This window comes from Mustelus asterias, unplaced genomic scaffold, assembly GCF_964213995.1.
Source record: "Mustelus asterias unplaced genomic scaffold, sMusAst1.hap1.1 HAP1_SCAFFOLD_1396, whole genome shotgun sequence".
Classification (NCBI taxonomy): domain Eukaryota; kingdom Metazoa; phylum Chordata; class Chondrichthyes; order Carcharhiniformes; family Triakidae; genus Mustelus; species Mustelus asterias.
Genome location: NW_027591341.1, coordinates 80,448 through 94,549, shown reverse-complemented (window position 1 = coordinate 94,549; position 14,102 = coordinate 80,448). Strand labels below are relative to the sequence as shown.

Here is a 14,102-nt window from a genome sequence, read left to right as displayed (position 1 = left end):
GCCCTCTCACTTTTTCTAGAAGCCTTGCATGGGGGACCTTATCGAATGCCTTGCTAAAATCCATATAAACCACATCTACCGCTTTCCCTTTGTCAATGTGTTTAGTCACATTTTTGAAGAACTCCACCAGGCTCGTAAGGCACGATCTGCCTTTGACAAAGCCATGCTGAGTATTCTTGAGCATACTAAACCTCTCTAAATGCTCATAAATCTTGTCCCTCAGGATCTTCTCCATCAGCTTACCAACCACTGAGGTTAGACTCACCGGTCGGTAATTTCCTGGGCTATCCCTATTCCCCTTCTTGAAAATAGGAACCACATCCGCAATCCTCCAATCCTCTGGCACCTCTCCCGTCTCCATCGACGACGCAAAGATCATCGCCGGAGGCTCTGCAATCTCTTCCCTCGCCTCCCACAGTAACCTGGGGTACATCCCATCCGGACCCGGCGACTTATCTATCTTGATGCCATTCAAAGATTCCAGCACAACCTCTTTGTTAAAGTCCACATACTCAATCTTTTCAGTCCACCGCAAGCCCGCAGTACATCCACCCAGGTCCTTCTCCTCGGTAAAAACCGAGGCCAAATACTCATTAAGCACCTCTGCCATTTCTACTGGTTCCGTACAGACTTTCCCGCCTTCACCTTTTATCGGCCCAATTCCTTCACGTCTCATCCTTTTACTCTTCACATATTTATAGAACGCCTTAGGGTTTTCCTTAATCCTACCTGCCAAGGCCTTCTCGTGACCCCTTCTGGCTCTCCTAATTTCCTTCTTTAGTCCCTTCCTACAAGCCGTATACTCTTCTTAATCCCTATCTTCGCCAAGCTCTCTGAACCTTTTGTACGCTTTCCTTTTCTTCTCGACGAGGTCCTGCACAGCTTTCGTGCACCACGGTTCCTTTAACCGACCAACTCCTCCCTGTCTGCTCGGAACGTTGTCCTGTAGAACTCTAGACAGACATTCCTTGAAAAACTTCCACCTCTCTTCAGTACATTTCCCCGAGAATACCTCCTTCCAATTTACTCCTCTAATTTGCTGTCTAATGTCTTCATATTTCCCCTTACTCCATATAAACGCTCTCCTAGCTTGCCTGATCCTCTCTTTTTCCAATGCAAGCGTAAAGGAGATAGAGTTATGATCACTATCCCCAAGATGCTCTCCCACTGAGAGATCTGACACCTGTCCAGGCTCATTAGCCTGTACCAGATCAAGTACAGCCTCTCCTCTTGTAGGCTTGTCCACATGCTGTGTCAGGAAACCCTCCTGAACACAGCTAACGAACTCCTCCCCATCCAATCCCCTTACCCTAGGGATATTCCGATCTATGTTTGGGAAATTAAAGTCTCCCATCACAACAACTCTGCGATTGAGTGTGTCTATTGCTCTGATTGGCTGATCTGCCTTTCCCAGCAGGGTCGGGATTGGTTGAACACGAGGAGGCTGCTGTGACGGACACGACTGAAGATCAGAAATTCCAGGGAGAATACGAGGACACGGTAACAACCTGTCCCCCCCTCCCCTCCCCGTGTCCCCCCTCCCCCGTGTCCCCCCCTCCCCTCCCCGTGTCCCCCCCTCCCCTCCCCTCCCCTCCCCTCCCCGTGTCCCCCCTCCCCCGTGTCCCCCCCTCCCCTCCCCTCCCCTCCCCGTGTCCCCCCTCCCCCGTGTCCCCCCCTCCCCTCCCCTCCCCGTGTCCCCCCTCCCCCGTGTCCCCCCCTCCTCTCCCCTCCCCGTGTCCCCCTACCCCATGCCCCCCCCTCCCCGCGTCCCCCCCTCCCCGCGTCCCCCCCTCCCCCGCGTCCCCCTCTCCCCCTCTCCCCCCGCGTCCCCCTCTCCCCCGCGTCCCCCTCTCCCCCCGCGCCCCCTCTCCCCCACCGTGTCCCCCTCTCCCCCACCGTGTCCCCCTCTCCCCCACCGTGTCCCCCTCTCCCCACCGTGTCCCCCTCTCCCCCACCGTGTCCCCCTCTCCCCCACCGTGTCCCCCTCTCCCCCCATGTTCCCCTCTCCCCTGCATCCCCCTCTGCTCCCCACGTCCCCCTCCCCCCCACCGTGTCCCCCTCTCCCCCCCGCATCCCCCTCTCCCCCACCGCGACCCCCTCTCCCCCCGCGTCCCCCTCTCCCCCACCGTGACCCCCTCTCCCCCCCGCATCCCCCTCTCCCCCACCGCGTCCCCCTCTCCCCCCCGCATCCACCTCTCCCCCACCATGTCCCCCTCTCCCCCCCGCATCCCCCTCTCCCCCACCGTGTCCCCCTCTCCCCCACCGTGACCCCCTCTCCCCCCCGCATCCCCCTCTCCCCCACCGCGTCCCCCTCTCCCCCCCGCATCCCCCTCTCCCCCACCGCGTCCCCCTCTCCCCCACCGCGTCCCCCTCTCCCCCACCGCGTCCCCCTCTCCCCCCCGCGTCCCCCTCTCCCCCACCGTGTCTCCCTCTCCCCCCGCGTCCCCCTCTCCCCCACCGCGTCCCCCTCTCCCCCACCGTGTCCCCCTCTCCCCCCGCATCCCCCTCTCCCCCACCATGTCCCCCTCTCCCCCCCCGCATCCCCCTCTCCCCCACCGCGTCCCCCTCTCCCCCACCGTGTCCCCCTCTCCCCCACCGCGTCCCCCTCTCCCCCACCGTGTCCCCCTCTCCCCCACCGTGTCCCCCTCTCCCCCCGCGTCCCCCTCTCCCCCACCGCGTCCCCCTCTCCCCCACCGTGTCCCCCTCTCCCCCCCGCGTCCCCCTCTCCCCCCCGCGTCCCCCTCTCCCCCACCGTGTCCCCCTCTCCCCCCGCGTCCCCCTCTCCCCCACCGCGTCCCCCTCTCCCCCACCGTGTCCCCCTCTCCCCCCGCATCCCCCTCTCCCCCCCGCGTCCCCCTCTCCCCCACCGCGTCCCCCTCTCCCCCACCGCGTCCCCCTCTCCCCCACCGCGTCCCCCTCTCCCCCACCGCGTCCCCCTCTCCCCCACCGCGTCCCCCTCTCCCCCACCGCGTCCCCCTCTCCCCCACCGCGTCCCCCTCTCCCCCACCGCGTCCCCCTCTCCCCCACCGCGTCCCCCTCTCCCCCACCGCGTCCCCCTCTCCCCCACCGTGTCCCCCTCTCCCCCCGCGTCCCCCTCTCCCCCCCGCATCCCCCTCTGCTCCCCGCGTCCCCCTCCCCCCCACCGTGTCCCCCTCTCCCCCCCACCGTGTCCCCCTCTCCCCCCCGCGTCCCCCTCTCCCCCACCGTGTCCCCCTCTCCCCCACCGCGTCCCCCTCTCCCCCACCGCGTCCCCCTCTCCCCCACCGCGTCCCCCTCTCCCCCACCGTGTCCCCCTCTCCCCCACCGCGTCCCCCTCTCCCCCACCGCGTCCCCCTCTCCCCCACCGCGTCCCCCTCTCCCCCACCGTGTCCCCCTCTCCCCCACCGCGTCCCCCTCTCCCCCACCGCGTCCCCCTCTCCCCCACCGCGTCCCCCTCTCCCCCACCGCGTCCCCCTCTCCCCCACCGCGTCCCCCTCTCCCCCACCGCGTCCCCCTCTCCCCCATCGTGTCCCCCTCTCCCCCATCGTGTCCCCCTCTCCCCCACCGTGTCCCCCTCTCCCCCCGCGTCCCCCTCTCCCCCACCGCGTCCCTCTCTCCCCCATCGCGTCCCCCTCTCCCCCCGCGTCCCCCTCTCCCCCACCGCGTCCCTCTCTTCCCCACCGCGTCCCCCTCTCCCCCATCGTGTCCCCCTCTCCCCCCGCGTCCCCCTCTCCCCTCCGCGTCCCCCTCTCCCCCCCACGTCCTCCTCTCCCCCCCACGTCCCCCTCCCCCCCGCATCCCCCTCTCTCCCCCCGCGTCCCCCTCTCCCCCCCGCGTCCCCCCCTCCCCCACCATGTCCCCTCTCCCCCTGCGTCCCCCTGTCCCCCCCGTGTCCCCCTCTCTCCCCCGTGTCCCCCTCTCCCCCCCGCATCCCCCTCTCCCCCCCGCGTCCCCCTCTCCCCCCCCGCGTCCCCCTCTCCCCCCGCGTCCCCCTCTCCCCCCCTGTGTCCCCCTCTCCCCCCCTGTGTCCCCCTCTCCCCCGTGTCCCCCTCTCCCTCCTGCGTCCCCCTCTCCCCCCCGCGTCCCCCCCTCCCCCACTGTGTCCCCTCTCCCCCTGCGTCCCCCTGCCCCCCCGTGTCCCCCTCCCCCCCCGCGTCCCCCTCTCCCCCGCGTCCGCCTCTCCCCCCCCACGTCCCCCTCTCCCCCCCGCGTCCCCCTCTCCCCCGCGTCAACCTCTCCCCCCCCCACGTTCCCCTCTCCCCCCCACGTCCCCCTCTCCCCCCGCGTCCGCCTCTCCCCCCCCACATCCCCCTCTCCCCCCCGCGTCCCCCTCTCCCCCACCGTGTCCCCCTCTCCCCCACCGTGTCCCCCTCTCCCCCCGCCTCCCCCTCTCCCCCCCACGTCCCCCTCTCCCCCCCGCGTCCCCCTCTCCCCCCGTCTCCCCCTCTCCCCCCGTGTCCCCCTCTCCCCCCGTGTCCCCCTCTCCCCCCCACGTCTCCCTCTCCCCCACCGTGTCGCCCTCTCCCCCCCCGCGTCCCCCTCTCCCCCCCCGCGTCCCCCTCTCCCCCCCCGCGTCCCCCTCTCCCCCCCCGCGTCCCCCTCTCCCCCACCGTGTCCCCCTCTCCCCCACCGTGTCCCCCTCTCCCCCACCGTGTCCCCAGACACATTTCCACATCCTGAGCCCCACCCACATTCCCTCTGATTCTTCCTCCTTCTCCGTCTCCAACCCTCTGCCCCTCAATCCCTCTGCCCCTCAATCCCTCTCCACATTGATGTCGGTCCCTTGACCCTGACCTTCGACCCCCTCTGCAAACCCCCCCGGTGCGATTGTAATTCAGCCATTGGTTGTTGAAGATTTGGATGGTCCACTTTTGACCTTTGACCTTTCTCCTTGGTGCAGGTCGATGATTCATTGGAAGTGATTTACAACAGCAAGGTCTCCTCCGAGATCCAAAGGGATCAGCTGGTACGTTTGTGATCCCTGTCCAGTGATCCCTGGGTTAGAGAGAGAGAGGAAATCAGCCAGGGATCCTGCTCCTGATCACTGTCCAGTGATCCCCGGGTTAGAGAGAGAGGGGATATCAGCCAGGGTTCCTGCTCCTGATCACTGTCCAGTGACCCCTGGGTTAGAGAGAGGGGAAATCAGTCAGGGTTCCTGCTCCTGATCCCTGTCCAGTGATCCCTGGGTTAGAGAGAGGGGAAATCAGTCAGGGTTCCTGCTCCTGATCCCTGTCCAGTGATCCCTGGGTTAGAGAGAGAGGGGATATCAGCCAGGGTTCCTGCTCCTGATCACTGTCCAGTGACCCCTGGGTTAGAGAGAGGGGAAATCAGTCAGGGTTCCTGCTCCTGATCCCTGTCCAGTGATCCCTGGGTTAGAGAGAGGGGAAATCAGTCAGGGTTCCTGCTCCTGATCCCTGTCCAGTGATCCCTGGGTTAGAGAGAGAGGGGATATCAGCCAGGGTTCCTGCTCCTGATCAGTCCAGTGACCCCTGGGTTAGAGAGAGAGAGGAAATCAGCCAGGGTTCCTGCTCCTGATCCCTGTCCAGTGACCCCTGGGTTAGAGAGAGGGGAAATCAGCCAGGGTTCCTGCTCCTGATCCCTGTCCAGTGATCCCTGGGTTAGAGAGAGAGAGAGAGGGGAAATCAGCCAGGGATCCTGCTCCTGATCACTGTCCAGTGATCCCTGGGTTAGAGAGAGAGAGAGAGGGGAAATCAGCCAGGGTTCCTGCTCCTGATCCCTGGGTTAGAGAGAGAGAGAGAGGGGAAATCAGCCAGGGTTCCTGTTCCTGATCACTGTCCAGTGATCCCTGGGTTAGAGAGAGGGGAAATCAGCCAGGGTTCCTGTTCCTGATCACTGTCCAGTGATCCCTGGGTTAGAGAGAGGGGAAATCAGCCAGGGTTCCTGCTCCTGATCACTGTCCAGTGATCCCTGGGTTAGAGAGAGAGGGGAAATCAGCCAGGGTTCCTGCTCCTGATCCCTGTCCAGTGATCCCTGGGTTAGAGAGAGAGGGGAAATCAGCCAGGGTTCCTGCTCCTGATCCCTGTCCAGTGATCCCTGGGTTAGAGAGAGAGGGGGAATCAGCCAGGGTTCCTGCTCCTGATCCCTGTCCAGTGATCCCTGGGTTAGAGAGAGAGGGGAAATCGGCCAGGGTTCCTGCTCCTGATCCCTGTCCAGTGATCCCTGGGTTAGAGAGAGAGAGGAAATCAGCCAGGGTTCCTGCTCCTGATCCCTGTCCAGTGATCCCTGGGTTAGAGAGAGAGAGGGGGAATCAGCCAGGGTTCCTGCTCCTGATCCCTGTCCAGTGATCCCTGGGTTAGAGAGAGAGAGAGAGGGGAAATCAGCCAGGGTTCCTGCTCCTGATCACTGTCCGGTGACCCCTGGGTTAGAGAGAGAGGGGAAATCAGCCAGGGTCCCTGCTCCTGATCACTGTCCGGTGACCCCTGGGTTAGAGAGAGAGAGGGAATCAGCCAGGGTTCCTGCTCCTGATCACTGTCCAGTGATCCCTGGGTTAGAGAGAGAGGGGAAATCAGCCAGGGTTCCTGCTCCTGATCCCTGTCCAGTGATCCCTGGGTTAGAGAGAGAGGGGGAATCAGCCAGGGATCCTGCTCCTGATCACTGTCCAGTGACCCCTGGGTTAGAGAGAGAGAGAGGGGGGGAATCAGCCAGGGTTCCTGCTCCTGATCACTGTCCAGTGACCCCTGGGTTAGAGAGAGAGAGAGGGGGGGAATCAGCCAGGGTTCCTGCTCCTGATCACTGTCCAGTGACCCCTGGGTTAGAGAGAGAGGGGAAATCAGCCAGGGTTCCTGCTCCTGATCCCTGTCCAGTGATCCCTGGGTTAGAGAGAGAGAGGAAATCAGCCAGGGTTCCTGCTCCTGATCCCTGTCCAGTGATCCCTGGGCTAGAGAGAGAGAGGAAATCAGCCAGGGTTCCTGCTCCTGATCCCTGTCCAGTGATCCCTGGGTTAGAGAGAGAGAGGGGAAATCAGCCAGGGTTCCTGCTCCTGATCCCTGTCCAGTGATCCCTGGGTTAGAGAGAGAGAGGGGGAATCAGCCAGGGTTCCTGCTCCTGATCCCTGTCCAGTGATCCCTGGGTTAGAGAGAGAGAGGGGAAATCAGCCAGGGTTCCTGCTCCTGATCTCTGTCCAGTGATCCCTGGGTTAGAGAGAGAGGGGAAATCAGCCAGGGTTCCTGCTCCTGATCCCTGTCCAGTGATCCCTGGGCTAGAGAGAGAGGGGAAATCAGCCAGGGTTCCTGCTCCTGATCCCTGTCCAGTGATCCCTGGGTTAGAGAGAGAGAGAGGGGAAATCAGCCAGGGTTCCTGCTCCTGATCCCTGTCCAGTGATCCCCTGGGTTAGAGAGAGTGAGAGGGGAAATCAGCCAGGGTTCCTGTTCCTGATCCCTGTCCAGTGATCCCTGGGTTAGAGAGAGAGAGAGGGGAAATCAGCCAGGGTTCCTGCTCCCGATCCCTGTCCAGTGATCCCTGGGTTAGTGAGAGAGAGAGAGGAAATCAGCCAGGGTTCCTGTTCCTGATCCCTGTCCAGTGATCCCTGAGTTAGAGGGGAAATCAGCCAGGGTTCCTGCTCCCGATCCCTGTCCAGTGATCCCTGGGTTAGAGAGAGAGGGGAAATCAGCCAGGGTTCCTGCTCCTGATCCCTGTCCAGTGATCCCTGGGTTAGAGAGAGGGGAAATCAGCCAGGGTTCCTGTTCCTGATCCCTGTCCAGTGATCCCTGGGTTAGAGAGAGAGAGGGGAAATCAGCCAGGGTTCCTGCTCCTGATCCCTGTCCAGTGATCCCTGGGTTAGAGAGAGAGGGGAAATCAGCCAGGGATCCTGCTCCTGATCCCTGTCCAGTGATCCCTGGGTTAGAGAGAGAGAGGGGAAATCAGCCAGGGTTCCTGCTCCTGATCCCTGTCCAGTGATCCCTGGGTTAGAGAGAGAGAGGGGAAATCAGCCAGGGTTCCTGCTCCTGATCACTGTCCAGTGATCCCTGGGTTAGAGAGAGAGGGGGAATCAGCCAGGGTTCCTGCTCCTGATCTCTGTCCAGTGATCCCTGGGTCAGAGAGAGAGGGGGAATCAGCCAGGGTTCCTGCTCCTGATCACTGTCCAGTGATCCCTGGGTTAGAGAGAGAGAGAGAGGGGGAATCAGCCAGGGCTCCTGCTCCTGATCACTGTCCAGTGATCCCTGGGTTAGAGAGAGAGGGGAAATCAGCCAGGATTCCTGCTCCTGATCACTGTCCAGTGATCCCTGGGTTAGAGAGAGAGAGAGGGGAAATCAGCCAGGGTCCCTGCTCCTGATCCCTGTCCAGTGATCCCTGGGTTAGAGAGAGAGAGAGGGGAAATCAGCCAGGGTTCCTGCTCCTGATCCCTGTCCAGTGATCCCTGGGTTAGAGAGAGAGAGAGGGGAAATCAGCCAGGGTTCCTGCTCCTGATCCCTGTCCAGTGATCCCTGGGTTAGAGAGAGAGGGGAAATCAGCCAGGGTTCCTGCTCCTGATCCCTGTCCAGTGATCCCTGGGTTAGAGAGAGGGGAAATCAGCCAGGGTTCCTGCTCCTGATCCCTGTCCAGTGATCCCTGGGTTAGAGAGAGAGGGGAAATCAGCCAGGGTTCCTGCTCCTGATCCCTGTCCAGTGATCCCTGGGCTAGAGAGAGAGGGGGAATCAGCCAGGGTTCCTGCTCCTGATCACTGTCCGGTGATCCCTGGGTTAGAGAGAGAGAGAGAGAGGAAATCAGCCAGGGATCCTGCTCCTGATCACTGTCCAGAGATCCCTGGGTTAGAGAGAGAGAGAGGAAATCAGCCAGGGATCCTGTTCCTGATCCCTGTCCAGTGATCCCTGGGTTAGAGAGAGAGAGGAAATCAGCCAGGGATCCTGCTCCTGATCACTGTCCAGTGATCCCTGGGTTAGAGAGAGAGGGGAAATCAGCCAGGGTTCCTGCTCCTGATCACTGTCCAGTGATCCCTGGGTTAGAGAGAGAGAGGAAATCAGCCAGGGATCCTGCTCCTGATCACTGTCCAGAGATCCCTGGGTTAGAGAGAGAGGGGGAATCAGCCAGGGATCCTGCTCCTGATCACTGTCCAGTGACCCCTGGGTTAGAGAGAGGGGAAATCAGCCAGGGTTCCTGCTCCTGATCACTGTCCAGTGATCCCTGGGTTAGAGAGAGAGGGGAAATCAGCCAGAGTTCCTGCTCCTGATCACTGTCCAGTGATCCCTGGGTTAGAGAGAGAGAGGGGGAATCAGCCAGGGTTCCTGCTCCTGATCCCTGTCCAGTGATCCCTGGGTTAGAGAGAGGGGGAATCAGCCAGGGATCCTGCTCCTGATCACTGTCCAGTGACCCCTGGGTTAGAGAGAGAGAGGGGGAATCAGCCAGGGTTCCTGTTCCTGATCACTGTCCAGTGATCCCTGGGTTAGAGAGAGAGAGGGGAAATCAGCCAGGGATCCTGCTCCTGATCACTGTCCAGTGATCCCTGGGTTAGAGAGAGAGAGGGGAAATCAGCCAGGGATCCTGCTCCTGATCACTGTCCAGTGATCCCTGGGTTAGAGAGAGAGAGAGGGGAAATCAGCCAGGGTTCCTGCTCCTGATCACTGTCCAGTGACCCCTGGGTTAGAGAGAGGGGGAATCAGCCAGGGTTCCTGCTCCTGATTTTATTTGTTCCGTTTACAGGAACCTGATGCTAAAGTAACCCTGAACAAAGGAACTCTGATTGGCCTCCTGGTCATTGCTGTTGCCATAGCGATGATTGTGGTCCTGTCCCTGTTCATGGTTCGTCGAAAACCCTACGGAACCATCAGCCATGGAATTGTGGAGGTTAGTGACTCAAACCCCTTCCCGTTCACTCCCACTGTACACAATCCCAATCCCAAACCCCTTCCCGTTCACTCCCACTGTACACAATCCCAATCCCAAACCTCTTCCCGTTCACTCCCACTGTACACAATCCCAATCCCAAACCCCTTCCCGTTCACTCCCACTGTACACAATCCCAATCCCAATCCCCTTCCCATTCACTCTCACTGTACACAATCCCAATCCCCTTCCCGTTCACTCTCACTGTACACAATCCCAATCCCAAACCCCTTCCCGTTCCCTCCCACTGTACACAATCCCAATCCCAAACCCCTTCCCGTTCACTCCCACTGTACACAATCCCAATCCCAAACCCCTTCCCGTTCACTCCCACTGTACACAATCCCAATCCCAAACCCCTTCCCGTTCACTCCCACTGTACACAATCCCAATCCCTTCCCGTTCACTCCCAGTGTACACAATCCCAATCATAAACCCCTTCCCGTTCACTCCCACTATACACATTCCCAATCCCAAACCCCTTCCCGTTCACTCCCACTGTACACAATCCCAATGGACCCAAACCCCTTCCCGTTCACTCCCACTGTACACAATCCCAATGGACCCAAACCTCTTCCCGTTCACTCCCAATGTAAATAATCCCAATGGACCCAAACCCCTTCCCATTCACTCCCACTGTACACAATCCCAATCCCCTTCCCATTCACTCTCACTGTACACAATCCCAATCCCAAACCCCTTCCCATTCACTCCCACTGTACACAATCCCAATCCTCTTCCCGTTCACCCCCACTGTACACAATCCCAACCCCAAACCCCTTCCCGTTCACTCCCACTGTACACAATCCCAATCCCCTTCCCATTCACTCTCACTGTACACAATCCCAATCCCAAACCCCTTCCCATTCACTCCCACTGTACACAATCCCAATCCTCTTCCCGTTCACCCCCACTGTACACAATCCCAACCCCAAACCCCTTCCCGTTCACTCCCACTGTACACAATCCCAATGGACCCAAACCTCATCCCGTTCACTCCCACTGTGCACAATCCCAATGGACCCAAACCCCTTCCCGTTCACTTCCACTGGACACAATCCCAATGGAGCCAGACCCCTTCCCGTTCACTCCCACTGTACACAATCCCAATCCCAAATTCCTTCCCATCCACTCCCACTATACACAGCCCCAATCCCAAACCCCTTCCCATTCACTCCCACTGTACACAGTCCCAATCCCAAACCCTTTCCTGTTCACTCCCACTGTACACAATCCGAATCCTAAACCCATTCTCATTCACTCCCACTATACACATTCCCAATCCCAAACTCCTTCCTGTTCTCTCCCACTGTACACACTCCCAATGGACCCAAACCCCTTCCCGTTCAGTCCCACTGTACACACTCCCAATGGACCCAAACCCCTTCCCGTTCACTCCCACTGTACACACTCCCAATGGAACCAAACCCCTTCCCATTCACTCCCACTGTACACACTCCCAATGGATCCAAACCCCTTCCCGTTCACTCCCACTGTACACACTCCCAATGGAACCAAACCCCTTCCCATTCACTCCCACTGTACACACTCCCAATGGAACCAAACCCCTTCCCATTCACTCCCACTGTACACACTCCCAATGGAACCAAACCCCTTCCCATCTGCTCCCACTGTACACAATCCCAAAGTTATCTCCAATTGCAGTGGGATCTTGATCAATTGGGCCAGTGGGCTGACGAATGGCAGATGGAGTTTAATTTAGACAAATGCGAGGTGATGCATTTTGGTAGATTGAACCAGGGTAGGACTTACTCAGTTAATGGTAGGGCATTGGGGAGAGTTACAGAACAAAGATCTCGGGGTACAGGTTCATAGCTCCTTGAAAGTGGAGTCACAGGTGGACAGAGTGGTGAAGAAGGCATTCGGCATGCTTAAGAACATAAGAAATAGGAGCAGGAGTTGGCCATCTGGCCCTTCGCGCCTGCCCCGCCATTCAATAAGATCATGGCTGATCTGATCATGCTTGGTTTCATCGGTCAGAACATTGAATACAGGAGTTGGGACGTCTTGTTGAAGTTGTACAAGACATTGGTAAGGCCACACTTGGAATACTGTGTACAGTTCTGGTCACCCTATTATAGAAAGGATAATATTAAACTAGAAAGAGTGCAGAAAAGATTTACTAGGATGCTACCGGGACTTGATGGATTGAGTTATAAGGAGAGGCTGAATAGACTGGGACTTTTTTCTCTGGAGCGTAGGAGGCTGAGGGGTGATCTTATAGAGGTCTATCAAATAATGCGGGGCACAGATCAGCTAGATAGTCAACATCTTTTCCCTAAGGTAGGGGAGTCTAAAACTAGAGGGCATGGGTTTAAGGTGAGAGGGGAGAGATACAAAAGTGTCCAGAGGGGCAATTTTTTCACACAGAGGGTGGTGAGTGTCTGGAACAAGCTGCCAGAGGCAGTAGTAGAGGCGGGTACAATTTCATCTTTTAAAAAGCATTTAGACAGTGACATGGGTAAGATGGGTATAGAGGGATATGGACCAAATGCGGGCAATTGGGACTAGCTTAGGGGTTTATAAATTAGGGGCAGCATGGACAAGTTGGGCCGAAGGGCCTGTTTCCGTGCTGTAAACCTCTCTGACTCTATGACAATCCCAATGGATTCTATGTGATGATTACCTGATGTACTGACCACCTATTTCCTGATTTGTTTCCCCGCAGGTTGACCCCATGTTGACCCCCGAGGAGAGGCAGTTGAACAAGATGCAGAATCACGGATATGAGAATCCCACCTACAAATTCTTCGAGCAGCTTCAGAACTGATGGCCGTGGGCGCGCGGGGCAGCTGGGGGGTGGGGGGGCACAGGGGGGAGATGGGGGCACTGGGGGTGATGGGGGCGCGGGGGGAAATGGGGATGTGGGCACTGTAGGGGCGCGGGGGGGCGGGATTTGGGTCGGGTGTGGGAGGGAGTTGGCATTGCACCATTGACATGGACGCCTGTCGTCCGCCCAGATCATTCTGGTGTATGAGGGGTGGGGGGGGAGCAGGTGGGGGGTGGGGGGTTGGGGAGAGGGGGTGGGGGGTGGGGGGTGGGGCTTCCTCGACATGAATGTTAAAGGGGGAGTGTTTGATGCTCCGAATGGTGTTTGGGATCTTCTGCCAGTCCAGGTCTCTTTCCGGTTCGAATTGGAGAGTAGGCGATAGACCAGTGAATCCGCATGGATTAATCCCCCAATCCCGTAGCCCCGACTCCACAGCAGCGTCCAGAATCCCCTCCCCAATCTCAGCTTCCTTAATCACTCTGCCCCCACCACCCCCCGCCCCGCCCCTCTAAATCAACTCCCTGACCGGGAGCATCGGCGCTCGCGGTTCGCCCCGTCCCTGACGGGCGCGGGGAGGAGAGTTCGTTCCCCAGCCTCCTCTCTCCCTCCTCCCTGAGCTCCACCCAGCCATCTTCCCGTTCACTCCCACTGTACACAATCCCAATCCCCTTCCTGTTCATTCCCACTACACAATCCCAATCCCAAACCCCTTCCCATTCACTCCCACTGTACACAATCCCAATCCCAAACCCCTTCCCGTTCACTCCCACTGTACACAATCCCAATGGACCCAAACCCCTTCCCGTTCACTCCCACTGTACACAATCCGAATGGAGGCAAACCCCTTCCCATTCACTCCCACTGCACACAATCCCAATCCCAAACCACTTCCCGTTCACTCCCACTGGACACAATCCCAATCCCAAACCCCTTCCCGTTCACTCCCACTGTACACAATCCCAATGGACCCAAACTCCTTCCCGTTCACTCCCACTGTACACAATCCCAATCCCAAACCACTTCCCGTTCACTCCCACTGGACACAATCCCAATCCCAAACCCCTTCCCGTTCACTCCCACTGTTCACAATCCCAATGGACCCAAACCCCTTCCCGTTCACTCCCACTGTACACAATCCCAATCCCAAATCTCCTTCCCGTTCGCTCCCACTGTCCACAATGCCAATCCCAAACCCCTTCCCTTTCACTCCCACTGGACACAATCGCAATCCCAAACCCCTTCCCGTTCACTCCCACTGTACACAATCCCAATGGACCGAAACTCCTTCCCGTTCACTCCCACTGGACACAATCCCAATGAACCCAAACCCCTTCCCATTCACTCCCATTGTACACAATCCCAATGAACCCAAACCCCTTCCCGTTCACTCCCACTGTACACAATCCCAATCCCAAACCCCTTCTCATTCACTCCCACTGTGCACAATCCCAATGAACCCAAACCCCTTCCCATTCATTCCCACTGCACACAT

At 59.2% G+C, this 14,102-nt stretch overlaps 1 protein-coding gene across 1 annotated transcript; it reads left to right on the top strand.

The window, feature by feature from the left end:
- Nucleotides 1-1,417: 1,417 nt before the first annotated feature.
- LOC144488235 (amyloid beta precursor like protein 2-like) lies at nucleotides 1,418-12,629 on the top strand (the record flags this gene model as incomplete). The annotated part of the gene is made up of 4 exons (XM_078206270.1): nucleotides 1,418-1,500; nucleotides 4,880-4,945; nucleotides 9,637-9,780; nucleotides 12,509-12,629. Coding segments are annotated over 4 exons (395 nt in total), but the record flags the coding sequence as incomplete, so codon positions are not given.
- Between the last annotated feature and the right edge of the window lie 1,473 nt (nucleotides 12,630-14,102).